Here is a 24,580-nt window from a genome sequence, read left to right on the forward strand (position 1 = left end):
TACCAACAGTTTGGAAATAATGCTTGTTCCAGCATTTAGTTAATTGTGCTGTGAAGTCTGCATTATGGCTTGCATCATCTTTTTAGGGTTAAAATCCCTACAACCATTTGCTCCATTCAGCCTCATCATGTTTATTTTCTTGGAGCTTAAATTCAGCCATGAATTCAACCATGATGTTAAACATGACATGATGAATGTTTTGGGATTTTTTTGTGTGTGTATCCTTTAAGTATTGGAGATTTTGAGTGGCACATTAAGGCATATTTTGAAAGGCATGTTAAATTACACTTAATATTAAAGTGTATTACACCCACAACATTCACTGTCGGCACACAAAGATGAAATCATGCATCCTTTTCCTAATACTCTTTCTTCCATGCAACATGTGTTATTAGCTTCGTATTAAGGGATGGCTCTAGCTGCTTTGTTTGCCCTTAAACTTACTGTGTCTGCTCTTCTACAACTCTTGTAACATGTTTTTCAGGTTGGATAAATTAGGTGGTATAAGGCAGACTTACAATTAATGCCTTTTTGCAGTCACGGTGCTGGCCTCTGTTTTGGCAGCATGGATCAAAATGCAATCCAGCTGTTCCTCTCTGTGAGGATGTGACCCCAAATAAAGTTTTTCATGAGCCAGAATATTTTCTTACCTTTCAGTCTAGGGTAGGTGTCACCCTTACACTCAGTTTTTCATTGATCTTTTTGTGGCTGTTCAGCTGGTCTATGTCTCAAGTACTGACCAAAACATTGGTGGCTTTGATCTATCTGTAATTACCATCTTTTTGAAAGTCTTTCAAAGCCACATTAATTCCTTTGACAGGTCTCAAAACTGTTTCAAACACAAAATATTTGCAAACATTGCTTTTTCTTTGAATACATATTTTAAAGCCTGATTTACTTTAAATGAACATTTCTTGAGAAGTGTGCTGAATTAAATGAGAATAGTGTACCACAGCAAGTGAGTTTCACATGGGTTTTGTTGTGGCATCAAGAACGGTGTGGCCAGCAGGAGCAGGGAGGTCATTCTGCCCCTGTACTCTGCACTGGTTAGACCACAACTTGAGTACTGTGTTCAGTTCTGGGCCCCCCAGTTTAAGAGGGACATTGAGATGCTTGAGCGTGTCCAGAGAAGGGCGACGAGGCTGGTGAGAGGCCTTGAGCACAGCCCTACGAGGAGAGGCTGAGGGAGCTGGGATTGTTTAGCCTGGAGAAGAGGAGGCTCAGGGGTGACCTTATTGCTGTCTACAACTACCTGAGGGGAGGTTGTGGCCAGGAGGAGGTTGCTCTCTTCCCTCAGGTGGCCAGCACCAGAACGAGAGGACACAGCCTCAGGCTGCGCCAGGGGAAATTTAGGCTTGAGGTGAGGAGAAAGTTCTTCACTGAGAGAGTCATTGGACACTGGAATGGGCTGCCCGGGGAGGTGGTGGAGTCGCTGTCCCTGGGGCTGTTCAAGGCAGGATTGGACGTGGCACTTGGTGCCATGGTCTGGCCTTGAGCTCTGTGGTAACAGGTTGGACTTGATGATCTATGAGGTCTCTTCCAACCTTGGTGATACTGTGATACTATGCTGCAGGTTTGATGATGTGTGGTGAGGTATGAGGATCCTGTGGCAGATGGGAAGCTGCAAGAGCAGTGGTGCAGGGACATCACTTTTTGTTGCCCAATGCTGGCTCGTGGGTAGCAGCAGAGAGGTTGTGAAGGATGTAGCTGCATTTTCCATAGGCTGGCCAAGCCAGCTGCTGTCCTACTCTTTTGTGTGCGCTCTTTGTGAAACTTGTCTTATTTTTCTTTAATTGATAATGCAGCTTTAGTGAAGCCCTATCAGAAGCATCGTGTGGGCAAATTCACTGTGTACCCAAGTGGTGGTGTACATTCCCACCGCAGTTCAGGAATTTTCAGTGGCAGGTGCTGCTGGCATCACAAACTGAGTAAGTCAGAGTACTGGAGTGTAACTGGCTGCTTGAAGGGGATAAAGAAGAGCCTGTGAAAAGAGGTGTGTGAAATACAACAGGACATTCCTGTGTGCAGTGGCTTAGTGGGGGTGAACAATCCACATTTTGATAACAAAAGTACTGTTGGGGTTAATAATGGCTGAGTGTAAACCTGTTCTGTCTCCCTCTGCATGGCAGTTTGCAGAGAAGGTCAAGTGCAATCAGTGAGGAAAGATGAGTTTTTAAACCTTGAAACTTTTCATGTGTTTGAACTCCTTAAAAGTGTTTCATATAAAAATCATGTCAACTGCAGGCTGGCAATACAACTGTTCTTCAAGAGGTTTGATCATTTAGAGTAAACCGTTGAGTTTACTGGCCTTACTGGCAGGCTCAGTGCATAGCTTTGCAGGGTGATAGCTTTCTCTGAATTTCAGTGGAAAGGTTGCTAATAATTGACTAAAATTGACATTGCTGTTTCATCAAATTTGTCTGTAGTGGCATGTATATATAACCTGTGTTTGGGACGGTTTTTGCATCACCTTAAAGTAAGGTGAAGTTTCAGGTCACTGTAAGTCAATGGATGTTTTTCCAGTGGGTGACGGTGTCAGTCTTACTGCAGTGGCTCTTTGTGGAATGCTTATGGTTTTTGATTGTATGCTCAAGGTATGTTTGTTAAATAGCTTACCAAGTTGGGGTTTTGTTGTTATGAGTCACCAGGCCCTAAGTTCAAAGAATGCCTTATAAAAATACTTGCAACAGAGAAGGAAAGAAGAAGGGGAAAAAAGAGCTTTTCTATCATAGAATCAGCCAGGTTGGAAGAGACCTCCAAGATCATCCAGTCCAACCTAGCACCCAGCCCTGTCCAATCAACTAGACCATGGCACTAAGTACCTCATCCAATCTGTTTTTGAATGAATGCTCCTGCAGGAGCAGCATGGCCTGCTTTCATTGAATTTCTATCATTTTATGCTAAAAATCCAAACTGCCTTGCAGAGCTTCCAAGACCTTTGGATTTGAATGCAGTGGATATGTATACAATACAGTTATACAGTATTTATACAATAGATGAAGTACTCAAGTACAGCAAGCCAGAAAATATGTTCCATGCACAAAGAATGGTGCTGCCTTTAGGAAAATCAGTGACTTTTGTTTTGATTCCACTGGTACTGTTCCAATGGTACCATTTCCTGGAGGCCAGAAGAAGAACTTGGATTAGTTGGTCAGAAGTTTTGCAGAAACCTGCTTGTCATTGAAATGCTTCCCAATCCTCATTGGTTTCCTGGCTTTTTTTTTTTATGAAAGGAGAGTAAAGTCTTTTGTTCAAACTGCAAGCTGCAGCAGCACTTTGGTAATGGAATGCAGTGCATCCTTGGGACTGCCTGCATATTGCAGGACAGATGGCAGAAATTTTCAGAGCAACCCCATCCAAGAAGATCACACAGCTCAGAAATCCTTTTTTATTACATTTGCATTTTGAACTTTTATGATTTTGTGCTTTGCTGATATTGACACATTTTCTAGCCTAATAATGCAGCCTGCTTGCTCCAGGTGGCTGTGTTCAGTTAGCAACAGTTTCACGCTGAATGATTTTGGTCTGGTTTATGTTGACTTTAAGCAGCTGTTTCTGTTCCATTGGCTCCTTCATCTGGAGCTACCATATTTGATGGTATCTCTTTGATCCATACACTAATAAGCTGCTTTATTCCTACCCAAAATCAAGATCACTCTTGAAAGAAAGAGAGACAGTGTGTCTGGAAAGCTTTTCGTGGTTAGCACCTGAAAGACTCCTTTTTGAGGCTGCCTGTAAATAAATAGATGACCTCTGCTGAAGTGAAAATCACACCAGTTCACTTGTACGGGTAAGTCTTGCTGAGAAATGAGGGACACCTTTTTATGAGTTGAAACATCCTTTTTCCTTTTCAAGGAGTAGATAATTTTGTGATCGTTTTTGGCTTTTGTCAAAAGAGCTGTTAGCTGGGAAGGTAGCCCTTATCTCTTTCTGCAGCATTCATGATTGTGCAGTGGAAGTAGAAAACTATCTGACTGCTGAAGCGTCTGCTGAGCTGCTTGCATCGCTAATTCTGTTCTGTCAGCAATGTCAATTAGTACTTCAAGACGTTAGTATCTCAGCAGAGAGGCTTTGTGAGTCATATGGTCTCATTTGATAGATCATTATTGTAGTCTGCTGATTTTTTCATGTGATCTAAGATGAAATCATGAGGTATGAGACAACGCTGTGATTTCCCATTATATTTTCTTACGTGGAACTATGGTAAGCCAGCTAGCTTTTGGAGCCTCTAGTGAAAAAAGAAAGCTTCTCCCTGTATTTTTTTTTCTGCTATGAATTCTTTTAAAGTCACTATGCAGATACCTTTAAGCCACTGCCTTTCACCAGCCCAGCATGTCCTTCTTTGAGCAGAGTGTGGTGATCCCACACTTTGGTGTGGTGGGGTTTTTCACACTAGTCTGGGGCCAGAAGACAGTCTAGGCAAGAAACCTAGTTTTGGAGTGGTCTGGTCACTATGCTTTTAATTGTTTCTTATTCTTCTGAATTCAAGGGAGTCTCATCTGTGTGCCTGTGTTTTCGTTTTGATGATTAAAAAAAAAAAACAAAAACAATCCAGCTAAGTTTAAAGTGAAGGTCCTTTGAATGCTTGGCTGGAGGTATCTGGCTGCAGTGTCCCTCCCAGAGTGCCAGTATGGCCATGGTGTGGCTTTGACATAGGGTAGGAGGATGGGCTGCATGGTTTACTCATGCCTCTCGCAGTTCTAAATCTCCAGTGAGGACAGTAAGAAGTCATCAGTGCTGAGCCAGAAGCATACCTGAAGAGAAAGTACAACATTATTACCTGGGTAGCAAAGCTAAGTTTATTAGAGTGAAGTCAGTGTGGAAATGTGAAGTGCAGGTGACGCTGCTGTTAAAATTGGGGGGATACAAAAGGCAGCAATATTCGTCTAAAATTTCATTCACTGATGTTCTTCAAATAAATCATGCTGATCTTGTTCTGGTGGTTCAAGTTTGCATTGAACTGTTACAAAGAGTAATATAGTCACTGATCATAATCAAGCACAATTTCACTAAAGGTCATTTGATTCTTGCCATAATTTTATTTGTCATTGCAGTGATAGAATTTTAGAATTTGCTGTCAGTTTTAGGCTAGAATTTCCTTCCCTTTTTAGAAGGCTGATTTGTACATCACTGTCTCTAGAAGTTTATTTTAGTCTTAATGTAGCCATAAACCTGCTTTTTTATACTAGTAAATAAAGAGGGATCAATAGTAGAGCAAGGTATTTCCCAAGAGAGAAGCCTTTGGTCCTGTTTCTGCCAGTGGTGGTGCTTTGTTTTCTGCTATAGGGCTGAATCCCACTAAAGGCTAAGCAGCAGTGGGATTTTAACATCGACTGGTTATATAAAAGAGAGAATAAAAATCTGATTTTGCAGATTGTTCTGCTAAAGTAATGAGGTGAGAATGCTGTGAAATGATTCAATGTGTATAATTGGGAACATCTCTCTCTTTCCTCCCACCTGTTCTTTTTACCAGGTGTTTCTGTGGCAAGTGTTTAAAGCTAGGCAGTGATGGTAGAGATGAAAAGCCACAGCTTAGGGCTCATAGAATAATTTTAGTATCTGTAGGGCTGTGTTGTGTGGAAGGTTTAGCTGTCTGTAGTAGCCCAGTTTCTATGGTGATCTATTTTCTGCTTTCTTTCCCCCTTCTTTAGACAGAAACTGCTGTGAGGCACTCACTGCCTTAAGTTAACAGTGGTTGTGTCTTAAAAGGCTGCTGCCTTTTTCACATCAGGAAACTGCAGCCTAGAGAGAACCAGTCTGCTTAGCTGTTTTGCTAGACAGTATTTAAATACTCTTTCACATCTGCTTTTCTTTCTGCTAGCTCTTAGGATGCGAGGGAAGCAACATCCCATCGGAAACACCGAGGATACGGAACTGCTGCTGTAGTTGGTTGGGATGAGGTGGGAGGCAACCTGGGCAGAGTGTGGTACACTTCAGCTGTGACACTGCAGCACTCTAATACTGCACCTCTACCGTCACATCCTGGTTCATTATTGTGGAGTTATCCTGTACTTTCTGTCAGTTTGTACTTCCACTGGCCTGCGCACTTGTTAGCACACATCTTCTCTTTAGCTCTGACAAGGTTTCCTAGCCTGTGAGTTGTGGATACAGCTGGGCTGAAAACCAGCAAGAGCCTGAGTGTCTGAACTGTTTGTTGGCCTCTGTTGCTGTTAGATACAGTGCTCTGTGAATGGCAAGAGCACATACTGGAGAACGGTTTGAGGGTCTTTCATTTTTCAAATGATTCTTCAACACTGACATCTCTTGGGGGGAGGGAGGAAGAGGGTATGTAAGTAGTAAAGTTACACTGTGCTTTTGTACTAAAGACAATAGCAAATATATGTGAAACTAGTGAAACACGCAGGAAAAAAACAACCAAGCTTCCAAGAACCCCAAACCTGAGTATTTACTACAAAGGACAAAGATTCTTGTCTTTGTATAAAGTAGGTTCTTACGACTGGCAGAAACTGGTGTAGGAATATAGAATGTTCTGTAGTGAGAACTGTGAAAGTGACTTTTAAAAAAATATTGATTTCATTATTTTTCTCCCTCCTCTCAGTAGAGAGAATTGTTTCATATATGTGGCATGAGCTTTCCAAGAGTTTGGGAGCTTTCTAGATGAAGGCAGCAGCGGTGCTTTAAAGGCTGAAGTGTGTTTTGTTCTGGGCTGTTGTAAACTACTCACACGCACCGTTCTTGAGGAGCATCCTAGATAGAATAGAATAGAATCAACCAGGTTGGAAGAGACCTCCAAGATCACCAGTCCAACATATCACCCAGATCTATCCAATCAACTAAACTGACAGTTAGTGCCTCATCCAGTCTTTTCTTTAACACCTTTAACACAGACAGCGGTTCCACCAGCTCCCTGGGCAGCCCATTCCGCTGGCAAATCACTCTCTCTGTGAAGAACTTCCTCCTAATATCCAGCCTATACCTCCTCTAACAATCTGGATTTGGGAAGCACATTGCTTTGAGAAATTTGCAGTAATTCCAGGCACTAAGCCTCCCTGGAGGTCTCCAGATAGGCAGAGTGTGGTCCCTGTCCTGGGCCAGGGACTGGGGCTCCTCCTGCCTTGAGCCCCAACCTGCTGCCTATGCTGAACACCTTATTTCCTTCTTGCAACAAGAAGGCAGCATGAAGTTTGGTCTCTCCAAAAATCCGCAGTAGAAACAAGTAGTTCATGGTTTTAAGCAGTGGGAAAAGTGGGTTAATAAAAGGAAAACAAAACACAACCTTCAACAGTCTCTGAGGCAGAAGATGCTATACAAAATTAAGTTGTGCAAGATCAGGTGGTGAAGCTGTGTGACCAAATGCACTTTTGTCTTTGCTTTGACAAATACATTACAGTTATTTTGAAATCATTTAGTGGACTGAGAATGGTTTGCAATATGGCCACGCCTCTAGAGCCAAGAAGCTGTTTTGTTTGCATAGGTGTGGTGGGTGTGGGATGATCTCAGTGCTCTCTAGGCATTGCAAGAGCATCAGTTCAGGAGCTTTAATTCATTAAGAACGTCATAGCCTTTTCCCTGTGTTACCCAAGAGCTGCTTCCATATGCACGCATTTGCATGTACATGCAACTGTCTAAGTAACTAAATGGTTTCCGTGCACCTTCAGTTGATTCCTTAATATGAGATAACCAATCTGTTTTGCTCATTTGAAGAATAGGAATATTCTTTTTGGGTTTGAAAACAAGTCCCATGTTTGTTCTGGGTTACTTTTATGAATAAAGTTTGAGTTAAAATAGTAAAGTGGAACACTGGTTTGTTTTATTTCTATTATCTGCTGGTATTTTCAGATATTTTCTTTTGACATTCTGGAGATAATTCATTTTCAAGTTGCCCTATTTGCAGCTATAGAGGAAAAAGCTTTTAGCCCTTGAGATCAGGTAGCTTTGCCTGAATTAACACAGATGTGCCAAAGTGTTCTTTTAGGGAAAAAAACAAACTTATATGATATTATGCAGCAAATGTATTTAGAACCTACTCAGAAGAGTTATTGCAAGTAATTTCTTCAATACCCAAGTTTTTAATCTCTCTGAAAACAGATTATTTATTTTTTCATTGTAGGTTTTCATCATTGAATGTTGGAACATTATTTTGGATGGGAAATACTTTTTCCTGTGTGGGCAATAAGACAAAGCTTGTGTAGCCTCTTATCAATAGGAAAACTTCTCAATCTCAGGTGCACTAATCAACTTGTCTCTTGCTTAAGGGCTTGGTTCTTAAACATGTATTAAAAAAAGGCAGTTTTGATGTCATGTATATCGCTGCAACAAGAAGTCACTGATTTTTTGCTCTTCTATTGCAGTATGCCAGGGTTTGGATCCCTGATTCAGAGGAGGTCTGGAAGTCAGCAGAACTTATCAAAGATTATAAACCTGGAGACAAAGTCCTCCAGCTTCGACTTGAAGAGGGCAAGGTAAGTCTGTATATTGTTCTTAAGATGATAGTTCTGGTTCTTGCGCAGAGGCTGATGTATCTCACATAGGAAGCTCTGCTGTCTATATTTATGTGTGTGCAATTATTCTTGTCCCTTGACTGCCAGTAGGATATTTTTTGTGCAACGAATTATACTGTTTAGTTACAAAAATCAATTTTACCTAATTTAAAAAATAAACAAAATAAAGCAACTGTTGCTTCTCTCCATCTGCTTATTATGTTCAGTTGCATCATCTTTTTCTGCTTATGCTGTTAAACCTATAAGCCCTGTTTGTTTCTCCAGTGAGAGCAGTGTTGCTAGGGGGACAGTGTTGCAGAGAAAGAACTGTGTGGTTTATTTTAAGTCAAACATAACCATCAGAAGATTAATAAAGATAAAAAGGGGCAAGGATCAAGGACATTACAAAAATAATGTCTTTGTATGTGTATGGTATAGAGAAATGTCGACACGTCTATGGAAAGCTTACATCCTTCTGGTGAAGGCCTGCTCATTTTTTTTCATGCCATTTAAGTTATTTTAATGATGATTCCTCAGATCTTTGAAAGGAAAGCAAAGATCCAGTGCAGTTGGTCAAATAGCTATTTTTGGTTTCTTTCTTTCTTTCCAGGGGGCAACTTAGATCCTACTTTCATGTAGAAGTCTACGTAGGAATGCAGCAGATTTCAAGTGTAGAATAGCTTTTAAATAAAATATCTTTCTTGAATGAAAAATATCATTCTTGAATGAATATCTTTCTTATATGGCAGGCTGAGTATGTCCTTCTTCAGCAGATGAGATTAGTTTTTCGCCCCACGTGTTTCAGGCTGCGTGGTGATGCTGTGTGCTTGCATATTGCATGTAGCAAAATGAGGGTATTTGCTAGTTAAGTGACATCGTGTGGGGACAAGGGAGTAGCAGGTAAATGAAATTAATTCAGATCTAGTGACAGAAGCAAGTAAAACCTCTATATTAGAAACAAATCTTTATCTTCAAAAACCTGTAAGTTATGTGATTTCAGTTTTATGTGTTCTTCATGGCCACCGTGCTGCTCATGTATCACTGTGCATATTAGAAATGAATATTTCTATATTAGAAATGAGTCTTTGTCTTCAAAAAACTGTAAGTTGTGTGTTTTCAGTTTTATGTGTTCTTCATGGCCACCATGCTGCTCGTGTTGTATCACTCTGCATGGAGCTGGCTGTAGACTGATGGGAATCTGCTTCCTTTGCTTTGCTCAAGAGGACAGTAATATAGGAAACAGGACTGAGATGTAATATATTTGGGGTTATTTAATAAGATGATTTGGCAGGAAAAGCAAGGGGCTTGCTTAAGTAATAGTCTAGAAAGATGATGTGGCTTTATGGTTGTTATGCATCTGGAAAGCACTTTGGAGAGATTTTAAATGATGTCTTTGAAGAAAGAACTGTAAGCTCAAATCACCAGATAATGTAACTCTTGCCTTGTGTTTTTTGTAACTTGGGCATGTTTTGCTGGGAAGAGTGGTTGAGGAAACCTAAACACCAGCTCTTTCAACATGTGTCCATTTGATTTTCAGGAGCTAGAATACTGCCTAGATCCGAAGACAAAGGAGCTGCCACCCTTGCGAAACCCTGACATCCTTGTTGGTGAAAATGACCTCACAGCGCTCAGCTATCTCCATGAACCTGCTGTTTTACACAACCTCAAAGTTCGATTCATAGACTCTAAACTAATCTATACCTATTGTGGCAAGTACTGTCTTTTTGTACCATAATCTTTGCAGAGAGTGCCCTAGATGGGAGAAGGAAAGTTGGTTGTTGAAATGTCTGCCTTGAACTTGAAGTCTTTTCATGCTAGGCCACGTTGAGTTATTCTTCCCTGTGTTTATGGATTTGGAAATATTAAGGTTCATAGAAAATTGACTTTTTGTATTCCCCTACCTTCCCAGTAGACTGTGTTTCTAAAATGTGTATTCAGCAATTTTATTTTGCCAGTGGGGCTCCTGGTGGGTTGGTGTTCTCCATAAGCTTGCTTAGATACATGTGGACTGGAGTAGGGCTTCATGCAGTGCAGATGCAGGAAGCTAGTTCTGCTGTTTGGTGAATTTATTGCCTAGATATGATTGCCTACCTCTTCATTGAGCTCCTCCATCTCTGTATGGAACATATCCATTTAATTTTTTCATATTTGCCAATCAGTGCAGCTGTAGAGTGCATTTTTAACCGTGCAGTAGTCAGTGCTTGTCTGATCACAGCTAAGTACAATCTTGGTTTAAAAATGCTATTTAGCTCAGACTAGAGATTATCCAAAGTTGTAACTGCCTGTGCTAATTTCCAGTGGCCAGACTGCTCTCCAGGTTACTTTACTGATTACTGCATTATAAATACAAAATTGCAGCTAGGTGGTCTATTTTAAATAAACATTGTGAGATAGTTTAAGCTTAAAAGTTAGCTTTCATGCTTCTGGGCTATTTTCTCTTTACCCTGTGCATGTGTTTCTTTTAAATCCCTCTGTTTAGTCAGAAGACATTGCTCATTTTTAATACAGCCTTTCAATGTGCATAAACTTGGTGAAATTCTCAAATATTGGCCTGTTTTTTCTGTACTTCAGGCACTGTGCTAGTACATAGGAAGCAGTTTGAGTCATTAGTGGATTGTTTATATTTTAAACTGAAGAGGACAAGATAATAAGATGATGTGATTGCTAGAAAGCAGATATTGAGAATGTCCTTCTTCAATTGTCTGATTAAGACAAAGACACCTGAGTGAATTTGCGTATCCCTTGTAGCCCAGTTTTATACCAGTAGAAAACAGGCCCTGTGATTTCTTTCTTAATATGCAGTTTAACTTTGTCTCTCATCAGGCTTTCGTAGAACAGTCCCAGCTGTTGGCATTGCCAGCCAGAGTGTACTGAGCCTTCTTAATGTTACACATCTTACTGGACATGCTGTTTGTAATTTCATTGTCCTTGGTGCCATTTTGCAAACTCCAGAGTAGGAAAGGCATGTTGTAAGGTGGCCCTTGACAAATATTAGCTGGTCATGGCTGTAGGTATTTGAAGCAGGAATTTGTGTTTTGCAGCTGAAGTCTTGTCCTATCCTGGTCTGCATGTGGAATATGCCAAGGGTTAGATTTTCCCTTTTCTGGTCATAGCTATGGTTCCACCCATGTTGATGAGTATGGAGAGCTAAGGCAACCAGCATATTAAACATGCTGTGATGGACAGACTGCAGACATGAATTTCCTGCCACATTTTTCTCACTTAAACTATTTCTAATCTGCTGGATGTTCAGCAGACTGCATCTGCTTCCAGCTCTGCTCGCAGCAATGTCCAGACCACAGGGGACTGAATCAGGCTTTGTCACCCTCTGCTGTAGCCAGCCTTCATTCCTGTAGGAGTGGGAGATGATTCATACCCACATTTCATCCTATCCTGCAGTCAGAGCATGAAGAGAGGCACAGAATAATTCAGGTTAGAAGATACTTCTGGAAGGTCTCATTGAACCTTCCTTCTTAAAACAGGTCTGACCAGATCAGATTGCTTGGGGCTTGGACCAGTCAAAGTATCTGAGTATTTGAATATCTGCAGTGATCTCCGTAGCTTCTTTGGGACATCCCTGATGAAGTGTAGTGTTCTGCTTGCAGCACTGGGAAACTGCTTGAGTGCCCCCAGTCTAGACATTGTCTGCATTTCTCTCCCTAGTGTCCCCACAGCAAAGCTCTTAATGGGGGTACGTTTTGTGAGAGGGCTTTTGTGCAACTGGAGTCTCGTGGCCTGAGATCTTTGGTTCAAGTTTGCCTGCTGATACCACCATGCCCCTCCCATAGGACAGCCTGCCCGGCTTGTGTTTCGTCTGCTTGCAAACATGCTCTGCATTTGGCATCGTTTAAGAGGCTTTCCAAAGGAATGTCTGCTAGTTTCACATTTGGGAAAATATGAAAACAAGATTTTTTCCCTCCTGCAGCTTTGCTTGTGGGTTTGGCTAGTCTTGTAGCTTCTCACAGGGCTCTTCACGGATGGGTCTGCCAATGAGCCTGGAATGGTTTTGCTTTTAGACAAGGCTCAAGTAATGATTCTGGGAGCCACATGTGGGTTTATCATAAACATGTGGCTCCAGTCCTGTGGGTGTTCCTGATGGTCAAAGTGCAGGTGAAGGAGATTTAATGCTACCTGGTGACCTGAAGAATGCAATATGTGGTGGATTTTTTAGGTCAGAGCACAGGCATATGTACATTGTTGTAAGCTAAGGAACATAAAGTTGGTGTGTTAGCCTTTCAAAACATAATTTTTCTCCACAGACATTGACCTTTCAAACCTCCCTACCAGTACACATCCTGAGTACAAGTTGCTTCCTCCCTCCAAAGATGGTTGCCTTAGAGCTGTGTCTGCAGAAGCAACAGCGTTTACCTGCTTCATCTGACTCACACATTAGCCAAGTTAGTTTAAATGTCCCAGGGAGGTGGTTTGATCTAACTCGTCTGATTTAGCTTGAGGGAGATGAAAACCACTTTAATCCACCAGGAAAATTATGATGACATTATTCTTAACCATCAGCCCTAGAACTGGGATGGATGGATGTCTGTGGCTGTAGAAATGAATTCAACCATGCTGTCGTAGCATAACATGTCAGACAGATATTAAGTTATTTAACATCTCACTTTTCAAGCAATCCAAGCTTTTAAATAGAAAACTTCCTGATTTCTTCATATCAAGTCAGCAGCAAATGAGAGGTGATTTGTAACTTTGCTTGACTGTTGGGACTATGAAGTGGAGGATAAATGAAGGACATTGAAAAATTATGAAGGGAAATTTGAATGACTATGTGGAAAACTTGCTTTGGCTGTGATGAAACCTCAGTGAATACTGCTGATGAGTTCGTATGTATAAAGTACTGCTTGCTATGCAGGAGAGCAAGCTTTAATATAAGTTATTTATGTTAATAGCCAGTCTATCACAGATGGGAGAATATACTCAAGATAAAAGAATTAGATAGACTTATTTTGGTTATATATAGGAAGACTGGCAAAAAGAGTAGCCAAGGCTCAGTGTAGCGTCATTGCAGGAGTGAAATCTGATTTCCAAGTTCCATAGGAGGCATGTAATTCCTGGCTCACTTGTTTTGGATATGTCCAGATGGCACTTGCTTGTTGATTTTACAGATTGCTACTGAAGCATCCTGGCCTGCATCAGGAATGGTGTGGTCAGCAGGAGCAGGGAGGTCATTCTGCCCCTGTACTCTGCACTGGTTAGACCTCACCTTGAGTACTGTGTTCAGTTCTGGGCCCCCCAGTTTAGGAGGGACATTGAGATGCTTGAGTGTGTCCAGAGAAGGGCGACGAGGCTGGGGAGAGGCCTTGAGCACAGCCCTACGAGGAGAGGCTGAGGGAGCTGGGATTGTTTAGCCTGGAGAAGAGGAGGCTCAGGGGTGACCTTATTGCTGTCTACAACTACCTGAGGGGAGGTTGTGGCCAGGAGGAGGTTGCTCTTTTCTCTCAGGTGGCCAGCACCAGAACGAGAGGACACAGCCTCAGGCTATGCCAGGGGAGATTTAGGCTGGAGGTGAGGAGAAAGTTCTTCACTGAGAGAGTCATTGGACACTGGAATGGGCTGCCCGGGGAGGTGGTGGAGTCGCCGTCCCTGGGGCTGTTCAAGGCAGGATTGGACGTGGCACTTGGTGCCATGGTCTAGCCTTGAGCTCTGTGCTAAAGGGTTGGACTTGAAGATCTGTGAGGTCTCTTCCAATCCTAATAATACTGTGATACTGTGAAGTTAAGGGATTGGATATGCTGGAGACTTGTGATGGGGCTTCTTGTTTTGAATTCAAGGTTTTCTTTCTGCCAACGCAGCCAGCACTGGGTGGGAATTGCCTCAAGCCTCACACAGTTCTTTTTTTTTAATGTCTCTTTGATTAGACTTGCAAGGCTGAGGGACTCAGCTCAGTGATGAGGCCTTACCTAACTTTTTACTGCTTTCCACAGTTACAAAGGACAGATGTTAATAAGCAATGCCAAAGCATTTCTTGAGTGTGCTAGTACTGAGGTCTCTTCTCCTTCCTAACCCCCATCTTCTTTCTTGGCTCATCACTGCAACACTAGAACTTGGCATTAACTTTTACAGAGACTTTTCACTCAAACTCCTGAGTCATTTCGGTGAAGTTAGGGCTGATGGAAAAACACTGACTCTGCTGACATGGGTGTGTCTAGCTATAAAACTTGCCATATATTTGAGGAAATAGATTGAGGTGTCTCAGATCTCTTTGTGGAATATTCTACCATTGTTTAATATTCTTGCTACAGTTTGTGCTTGATCTATAAAAGCATGGCAGCATTTAAAAATGGGATGATCCTCCCAGTAGCAGTGCCAGACTGTGGATGCATTCACTTCCCTTCTCCAAGCTTTTCAAGGGAAAATTTCTTAGATAGACATCACAACACTGCCACCTGCACAGAGCACAGGGCTGGGATCTGCATTGAGGAAGTCTTTGTGCATGCGTGTGAATTCCTGGGTAAATTTAGAAGCGAGCTGAGTGCTGTGGAAATGCTTCCGTTGCAGGTTCCTCAGAGATAGTTGGTCCAAGGAGTGCATGTATCATGCAAGGCTGGGGGACTCAGCTCAGTGATGAGGCCTTACTGAACTTCTTACTACTTTTCCACAGTTACAAAGGACAGATGTTAATAAGCAACGCCAAAGCATTTCTTGAGTGTGCTAGTACTGAGGTGTCTTCTCCTTCCTAACCCCCATCTTCTTTCTTGGCTCATCACTGCAGCACTTAATTCTATGAGAGAAATGTGCTGCAGAACTAATGGTGTGTTCTTGCTTAGCTGACCTTGGTGAGTAGACAATTACTCCAAACCATTTGGTTTGGGGAGAGAAAAATCATGTCCATTTATGACAAACATTCTATGTGTAATCACAATGCAGCCACTTTTCAGCCATCTGTGTCTGCATTGTTGCTTTTAGGCACTTAAAATACTTGTGTAAGAAGAAATTCTAATTTTTAAATGGCCACAGTTAAAATTAGAGTGTCTTTCTTTTTTTTATTTCTTTTTTTTCTTCCCCCACCCTTATCATATTGTCAGGATGAGGAGGAATTGCCATGTCAAGAGAGCACATTTTGCCTGACACAACTGGGTTTCATGTGACAGACATCAGTGTTTTCACCCCTGCAAGGAGCAAATAAATGTTCTCTACCTGTTGTGAATGCTGCAGGAGAGAAATGTATAAGTAATCTTTGTCAAACCATCCCTGTGGGCAGAGCACTCATCACTTCTCATGAAAAGGCAAATAATACCAAAAGCTTTTGAGATACCACTTTGTGGCTAGGAAGGGTGGAGTGAGCTAAACTAAGTTTTCCTGTGCAGGGGGAGTGAAAGGATGGCAGGAGTTCAGAAATGCTGTAGTAATGAGTGGTATTAAAAAGGGCAGATACTTGTTTAACGGGGGTGGAAAACCAGGAAAATGAAAGGTTTAAGTCATTGTACACATGGATGTGTAAGATGAGGGTTTTATGGTGCCTTCTAGAGTTGCAACTAGTTGATATCACAGATTGGTTTGGATTATCAGATATCTTTAAAGGTCATCTTTAAGGGTCAATTTCCTAACATTACTGTGTACTACTATGTGTCAGCCTTACAAAATATGTTGGCATGCATTTTTCTTTTCATCCCTTTGAGCAGGAGGTTGTCCTGCCTGACTGGCAGAGGTGCCCTGGGATCCAAATTACATCATGGCTCTACTTTGTTACTTGTTACTGAAAGTTCTTATTCCTGGGCACAGCATAATGGCTTAAGTGTTAACACATTTATGTATTCACACTGACAGCAAAGTCATGCAGTAGTTCTAATTCACATTGTTGTTCATAATTCACAGAAGACACAGGGAGGTACAATGCACATTCACTGGTGTACTGCAGTGAGCAGGTGGTATTTTAAGTTGACACCCTGAATCTGGTTGTTTTGTGCACACTAGCATTAGAAGATGCAGATATAAGCAAAGAGTAAAATGCTGTCCCTGCTCTGTTTCCTGAAGCTGAGTAGAAGGAAACTTTTGTGACAGTTTTATTGCATGCAGAACTGTGATCAGAAGAAATATGTTTAAATCAGTAATCCTTATTCTTGTCTAGTTAATGTTTTTAGAAAGGTTAGAGCAGTAGTGTGTTAAAATGGTGTTGGTTTTTTTTTATATACTGTTTATTTTGAAACAACTTTAAATAATTTTTTTTGTTCCATTTCCTTTGTAGGTATTGTCTTAGTGGCCATAAATCCTTATGAACAGCTGCCCATCTATGGCGAAGATATCATCAATGCCTATAGTGGCCAAAACATGGGGGATATGGACCCACATATCTTTGCAGTGGCTGAAGAAGCATACAAGCAGATGGCCAGGTTTGTAGACTCTGGCTCTTGAAATAATTGTGTTTGTGGAAGAAAGAAGACATAAGATTTCTGGTCTTTTGCCTTCTCTTTAATTTGCAGCTCATGAAATATTTTGCCAGGTCTGTCTTTTATCCAGTTTTAATTTGTTCATGTTTTACTACATTGCACAAGAGGGTAAGTTGCCTAAGTTAGTGAACAATAAAGGGTATGAAGGTCATGATCCCTGACAGGTAACAGGAATAATCACATAACCTGCCAGTATTTAGGCCTAAAATTAGCCCAGTGCTTTATAAGATTGTTGTTTTAATTTAATTGGCAAAATGTGGAGATACTTTTTATTTGTCAGTGGATTTTTAAAGAGAAAAGTGCCAGATTCTTAACTGTTCATATTTATATATGATGCTGACAACAGGGAAAAAAAAATCACTTGGCTTATGAGTGCTATTACAGGCTCCTAGCTGTGTTAGTAAAGTCCCAGCTATGTAATCTGCCTGTGATTGTTGTTGACTAGAATTAAGAGGGAGCAGAGGGGTGATTGCACAGAGTGCCTGAAAACGGTCTCTAAGCACACTGTAACAGCTGTGCAGGAAATCCTCATTTCTTTAAATATTGCATAAAAATGAACTTGTGACCCAAGGACAGTGCTTGTTAGAAACTTCCTCTCCTTTACCTCAAGAGGCTGCCAATTTGAGGAGCTTTTGAAATATTTAAGTTCTAGGATAAAGATCTTTTGAGCTACTTTATGGTCTTTGGATAACATGACTGTCCCCTCACTGGTTAGCTACAAGCTATTGGTACAAGTTTTCCTTGTTGACAATACAGCCTATGGTCAATTTGGTTAAGTCAAACAGTGTCAGACTTCTAGATTAGTTGTAATGACCTTCAAACTGTGCTCCAGGACAGGGAGGCAAGGGGAAAATGGGCTGGAAATGATAAAATGTTCATCTTTGAATTCATATAAGAGCAAGAATGAATCAAATGCTCCAATTCTATGAAGTTAGATAGAATCATAGAATGGTCTGGCTTGGAAGGGACCTGCAAAGGTCGTCTATCTAGTCCAATCTCTTCTGCAGTAATCGGGAACATCCTCAACTAGATCAGGTTGCCCACAGCTCTATTCAGCCTCACTTTGAATATCTCAAGGGATGGGGCCCCAGCCACCTCCGTGGGCAACCTCTTGTAGTATTCCACCACTCTTATAGTAAAAAATCTGTTCCTAACATACAAATTTGCCCTTTTCTAGTTTGAAGCCGTTGCCCCTTGTCCTGTCACTACAAATGGGTACATGGATATGGTGACTCATGATACTCAGGTCAAAAATAATGTGAAAAGAAACCATTATGGTACAGTACAACATCTCATGTCTTAGGGTAATTGTGAAATAGAGACCCCGTTGAATGGCAGAAATACTCACTCCCTTTCTGCTAGGAAAATAGACATGATCTGATCTGGAGATGTAGAGGCAAAGCTATGTGTTAGGACAATACATCTGCATTGTGGCTCTTTCAGTCTAGATCCCTGCTGTTTTACAGATTTAAATCACTTCTTTTGAACAGTCTTGATACTCAAGTCCCTCTAAAAGATCTACAAAGTAAGAATTTATTAGCTGCCTTTTGCATCTGAGGAGCGCTACAGTGACTTGCAGTTCTATGTCAGTGATGGGCAGATGGATGCAACCCACATTCCCAGAATTTTTGATCTCAGGGAGTGGAAGTAAGAGGTTGGAGGGGGATCTTTCTCTGCTGGCTGCCTCTAACCACTGTCTGAAGCAGGCTTACCTCTTACCTGTGCTGTAGTCTCAAATTGCTGGATTGTTTGTGTTCTGTGTGCTTATCAGCTGAAAGCTGTGTGGTGCAGATTTCTGCCTGACACCACCTGCGTTCTCTGCCGCCAGAGGAAGAAGCAGGACTGAGATTTTTGGCTAGAGTTTCTGCTGTGTTTTTTTCTTTTTATGTTAATTGCCTGCTCTTCAGCTCTTGCAGCACCCTCCAGCAATTCTGCTGTCCTGAATAGCAACAAATCAGATGTAGCAGACATTCCTTTTAGAAACAAATAATGAGAAATTATATAAGCGTGGGAATGATCTTAAATAATCCTTTTGCATTAATGAATTAGTTCCTTTGTGCATCTGCAACATGAGAGAAAAGTCTTTCTTTCATGAATAACTGACAGTACTTTCATAGGTGCAAAATGAATTCTGAGCACACAGCAAAAGTGATGCAAATTCCTCTACACTGAGGTAACAATTTCATTGTTTATTTAGTTTCCCAATGTTTATCTCCTTTTCTCTCCATTTATTTATTTCTCCTTGTCATTTTTTTCTGTCATTTGGACATGCTAGGTTTGCTCATTTGGCTTTGTTTTCTAGTGCTGTTTCTGATTTTTCAATCAGTTGTCCTGCCCTTTAACTTCAGTGGCACTTCCTATGCTCTGAAGGAATCATGTTTTACTCCTGAATGACAAAGTTATAGAACAAAATGTGCAGATTTACATTTCTGAAGCTGGGTATTTAAAGGTTAAAATCAGATTGTCTGTGATTTATTTAATGCTTTAATAATTGCAGTGAATATTCATATGCTAGCTACTCACATAGGCATTAATCTGCATGTATGCATTTAATTAATGAGATTTATTTTCTTCTTGTTTCTAATCTTTCCTAGCTCCATGTTTTAATGATCACTGGAATAATTAGTTATGATGCTCCTACCCATAAGGCTTCAGTGAGCTCTTATAAATATTTACTCCTTAGTCACCTTGTTAATTTATAATTTAATGATTTAGAATTTGTTCTTGACACCTTCTTTACTTCATCTGCTCTGACTGGGAAACTCCCTCATGTGTGTAGTTGTGACTAAATGATCTCTGTGGTCCTCTTCAGCTGGAGAAAATGCCATTTGACATCAATGTGAAAGGGAAGGCTCCAGGAAGGCTAGTGATTATACACTGAGTATTTGCACTGTGCTCTCAGAAAGGTGCAGTGCAAGAATATTGGCCTCTGGAATGACAGGGATGGAGCTCATATATGGCTAGTGCATAAAAAGTGATATTCTGCAATGATTTGAGATTAATTGCAGTACAAAGCAGTGCATAAAGATACCTTTGCATGTGAAATTTTCTGTGTAGAGAACCAAACAGTGTGTTTGGTATGGACTGTTAGGTGATGTGTCCACCTGGGCGTCCATTTCCTTTGTCAACCACAGTTCTGTCACTGGTTTGCAGCAGAGGGTTAATAAAAAAGAATATAACTCAGCTTTATTCCATAGCTGACGACTGAAGTTAGTGATTACTGTTTGCTCAGTAGCTTCTCATCTTTTTCAGCACAGGAAAATGTGCACTTCAGGCCTTTTAAGAATAATTCCTATTAGGGTTATTACTTCTTTTCTTTTTTTCCTCCTCTCTGCTTTCCCTTTCTATTCCTCCCTTCTCATCTCTATCTGTGTGCCTTTTTCCTTTTCTTCCTCCATCTCCTACCACTCCTCTGCACAGACTGACAGTTCCATTTCCAACACTTTCCCTCTGCTGTGCCCAAAATAAGCAGTGAACTAGTTTTACAACTGCATTTAAATCGTGTTAGACTTAGGGCTGTGCATGCCTCATATTTACCAAGAACTGTGTTGGTTTGGGTTGTATGATCCTCCAGACAGTGGGTGTAAGGATTCCAGAGCAGATCTTGTCCTGTATCTGAATGAGAAGAGATCCACCTGCAAGTGTGTCCCAGTGGGAGGGAGCAGGATTGGTCAGATGGGATCCTGTTCAAATGGCTTTCCCCCTTCTATGTGTTTTTGTACAGAGCAGTCTAGGGGCTTTGCCGTAGTTACGTAGAAAAAAGCTGTGCTTTTGGGAAGAGCTGAGACCTATGTTCAGAGGTCTCTCTCTTTTCATGAATAGGCAATGTATTGCTCATGGCTAGCTTGCTTCATTTGAGCAGGGTTGGGACAATGCTTAATGCAGACAAGCAGTTTAAAAGGAAGTCAGTTGTTACTGAAGAACTTATTTTTGTCTCAGAAACGCAAACCATGATGTCAGTGTGTGGGTGCTTGCATGTGTTGAACCCTTTAAATTGCAATGCATACTGCTTTTGTAAGTCAGCAGTTCCAAATTATTAACAGGGAAGAGGTTAATTCTTGGCAGTCACCCCTCTACTAATGATTAACATTGAGGCAAATCATCAATTGGCAAGTATTAGATTTAAAAACAACCAAAACATTTTTTACAGCTTCAGCAGGACTCATAACCATCATTTTCTTTGTACTATAGAAAGGAAGCCTCCATTTCTAACTGTGGGCTTTGCAGTGAGAGGATAGCTTGATGATTATACTTGTGAAACTGTTAGAAGTTGCTTTAAAGTATGAGATGTATGATTATCAGTTTCCTAACACTGGTAGGGAAAGAAGTCCCAGATCATGCTTACACAGTTTCTTTCCCTGCCTGCTAAGGGCATATTGCAGTAATTAAGATAAAGTATTTTTCTGTCATCGTGATGCTTGCCTGGTTTGTTCCATCCTACTTGTGGTTGATGGCAGATACTGCACGCTTCAGTGCTTTTCAATTTAATAAGTTATCTTTGAGATTTTCTTCTGATTAATTAGTAAAGTTATCTGGCAAAGAGCAAGTTGAAAGGAACATTTGCAAACAGGATTACATCCTGACGAGACTCCTCTAAAACTCGGTGAATATCAGGAAGGCAACAGTGTGTAAAAATGTCAGCCTCCAAAAGCAGTTATGCTTTTTCTGTTTGGACAAAGCACAATGATTTATTTGATGTCAGTGTGTATCTTTTTGATTAAATTACCTTCAAAAAGCAGGCTGCCTCTCTGTTTTGTCAGATTTTTGGCATGTGTGGTGGCTCTCAGCTATGGGAAGGTATTTTTTCTATTTCTTCTGGCTAAAAAGGAAGCTTGGTGAGCTCTTGAGTAGGTTTGGAAAGCACCTGGGATGACAGTCCTTAGTTGTCTCAGGCATCCCAAGATGATGCTCTCTTACAAAAATGCACATTTAATCAGCTGCTGCTTTGCTTCTGAGTGTCTGATAAACAGATACTCTGTTCACCCCTGGCAGAAGTCAGGAGGGGGATGATTAACAACATATTATGGATCTGTGTCCAGTCATGAAATGAAAGCCTGCTGTGGTGGGCTCTCTGAAAACATACAATGCTCTCCTTTGACTTAAGGCTTTGACATATGACTTTTAGATTAGAAAGAGATGGGACTTCAGATGGTACTTTTGGGGCTCTGTTGTTAAAAATAGAAAGAAAAGATAAATTATCCTTTCTGGTAAGAACAGATGATTTTGGAATAGTCTCTTATGCTTTGGGTCTGATATTTTGTGATGTTATGGGTACCTGATAGCAGATGGGGTAACCAACTCACTGTAACATCAGGGATTTGCATGTCTGAGCTGCGAGAGTGGTGATCAAGGGCACAATGTCCACCTGGAGACCAGTGACAAGTGGTGTCCCTCAAGGGTCAGTGCTGGCACCAGTGCTGTTTAACATCTTTCTCAGTGATATGGACAGAGGATTAGAGTGCACCCTCAGCAAGTTTGCAGATGACACCAAGCTGTGTGGCGCAGTCAACTTGCTAGAGGGAAGGGATCCATCTAGAGGGACCTGGACAGGCTGGAGAAGTGGACCCAGGCCAACCTCATGACATTCAGCAAGGCCAAATGGAAGCTCCTGCACCTGGGTCAGTGCGATTCCAAGCACAGCTGCAGGTTGGATGGCGAATGGCTGGAGAATAGCCCTGAGGAAAAGGACCTGGGGGTCTGGGTTGATAAAAAGCTCAACATGAGCCGGCAGTGTGCACATGCAGCCCAGACAGCAACTCTGTGCTGAGCTACATCAAGAGAAGCATGGCCAGCAGGGCAAGGGAGGGGATTCTCCCCCTTTACTCAGTGTGGCCAGTGGGGCAAGGGAGGTTATTCTGCCCCTGTACTCAGCACCGGTCAGTCCACACCTTGAGTACTGTGTCCAGTTCTGGGCTCCTCAATTTGAGAGAGATGTTGAGGTGCTGGAACATGTCCAGAGTAGGGCAACAAAACTGGTGAGAGGCCTAGAACACAAGTCCTATGAGGAGAGGCTGAGGGAGCTGGGGCTGTTTAGCCTGAAGAAGAGGAGGCTCAGGGATGACCTCATTGCTGTCTACAACTACCTGAAGGGAGGCTGTAGCCAGGTGGGGGTTGGTCTCTTCTCCCAGACAACAGCAACAGAGCAAGGGGACACAGTCTCAAGTTGTGCCAGGGGAAGTATAGGCTGGATGTTAGGAGGAAGTTCTTCCCAGAGAGAGTGATTGGCATTGGAATGGGCTGCCCAGGGAGGTGTTGGAGTTGCTGTCCCTGGAGGTGTTCAAGAAAAGACTGGCTGAGGCACTTAGTGCCATGGTCTAGTTGGCTGGATAGGGCTGGGTGATAGGTTGGACTGGCTGATGTTGGAGGTCTCTTCCAACCTAAACCATTCTTATGATTCTATGACTTTTAGGCAACAAAAGGGTTAATTATGGTTATAGCTGGAAGCTAAGAGTTCATGTGAGGTGTCCTGCTGGTAGCTAAGCAATGAGCTTTCCTAAACTATTGCCGGAGTGACCTCTGACTAATCCCTGGATAAATCAGTTGCATAGTGCTGGCTCATCTTTGTGTTCCTCTGGAGTGCAATCTGTCATGATTTTGCAGCATGTGCTGACCTCAGTTTTCTTTCTTTGTGTGTGTTGAGAGACGTTACTGTCAATTCATTATCTTGTCACCTTTTGCCATTTTTGCAGTTGGGAGCTGCATTTTCTGAATACAGTTAAAATGGCAAGTGGTGTGACTTGTTAATAAGAAAAGAACAACACACCAAAAAACTACATCCTCTGGTTCTGAGAGTATAGCACAACTTTTTTTATCAAGTCGTGGAAGAGGACCAAAAGATGCTTAAGGACTTCAGGTTGCTGTCTACAACTACCTGAGGGGTGGTTGTGGCCAGGAGGAGGTTGCCCTCTTCTCTCAGGTGGCCAGCACCAGAACAAGAGGACACAGCCTCAGGCTGCGCCCGGGGAGATTTAGGCTCGAGGTGAGGAGAAAGTTCTTCACTGAGAGAGTCATTGGACACTGGAATGGGCTGCCCGGGGAGGTGGTGGAGTCACTGTCCCTGGAGCTGTTCAAGGCAAGATTGGACGTGGCACTTGGTGCCATGGTCTAGCCTTGAGCTCTGTGCTAAAGGGTTGGACTTGATGATCTGTGAGGTCTCTTCCAACCCTGATAATACTGTGATACTGTATTTCAGAGTGGCTGTATTTTCAGCTGGATCAGATGCAAGAAAATTCAGGCTGTGTCTCTTCCACTTTTTTTTTTACACTTTCCATGAGCAGATTTCAAAGTTCTCTGCAGAAGAGCTTTGTGTAAGTATTTCTGTTTTGTAAGCTGAAACAGACATGGGAAAGTGGGAGAGCAACTTCGACAGGTTCACCGAGGCAGCAAAAGTGGGACATAGAGTCCATGAATCAAAAACTCCTGATCCGGTGTCTGATGGTTTGATCACACCAGCTTAACAATAAAGTATGTGAGAACAGAATAGGGAATTGATAGTAAAGCAGTTAAATAAGTTTCCTGATCGTGTTCTCCCAAAGCTAATTTGTTTTCAGTATACAGAAGGTAATGTGCTGTATTTTGCACACCTTCATTGCCTGCAGCTTTAAGGGGTCTGTGTGCCAGCTAACATTGCATAATAGTGTTTGCTTTCACTGAAGGCTTCATGTGTTCCAGGCACTTTACAAACATTGACCAGAGTCTGTCTCCTGATACTAGTACATGAATTTCTGCTTGCATAGA

The 24,580-nt window shown here is 41.7% G+C and overlaps 1 protein-coding gene across 2 annotated transcripts in view; it reads left to right on the forward strand.

Moving 5' to 3' along the window:
- MYO5A (myosin VA) overlaps nucleotides 1-24,580 on the forward strand; it is a 110,574-nt gene that overhangs the window by 11,846 nt on the left and 74,148 nt on the right. For both annotated transcript variants that reach the window (XM_064157595.1, XM_064157596.1), the window contains exons 2-4: nucleotides 8,313-8,423; nucleotides 9,979-10,150; nucleotides 16,642-16,786. In XM_064157595.1, coding sequence (XP_064013665.1) covers nucleotides 8,313-8,423; nucleotides 9,979-10,150; nucleotides 16,642-16,786 — 428 coding nt within the window. The remainder of the gene's footprint in view (nucleotides 1-8,312; nucleotides 8,424-9,978; nucleotides 10,151-16,641; nucleotides 16,787-24,580) is intronic.

The sequence above is a fragment of the Pogoniulus pusillus genome, chromosome 17, assembly GCF_015220805.1.
Source record: "Pogoniulus pusillus isolate bPogPus1 chromosome 17, bPogPus1.pri, whole genome shotgun sequence".
In the NCBI taxonomy this organism is placed as follows: Eukaryota; Metazoa; Chordata; class Aves; order Piciformes; family Lybiidae; genus Pogoniulus; species Pogoniulus pusillus.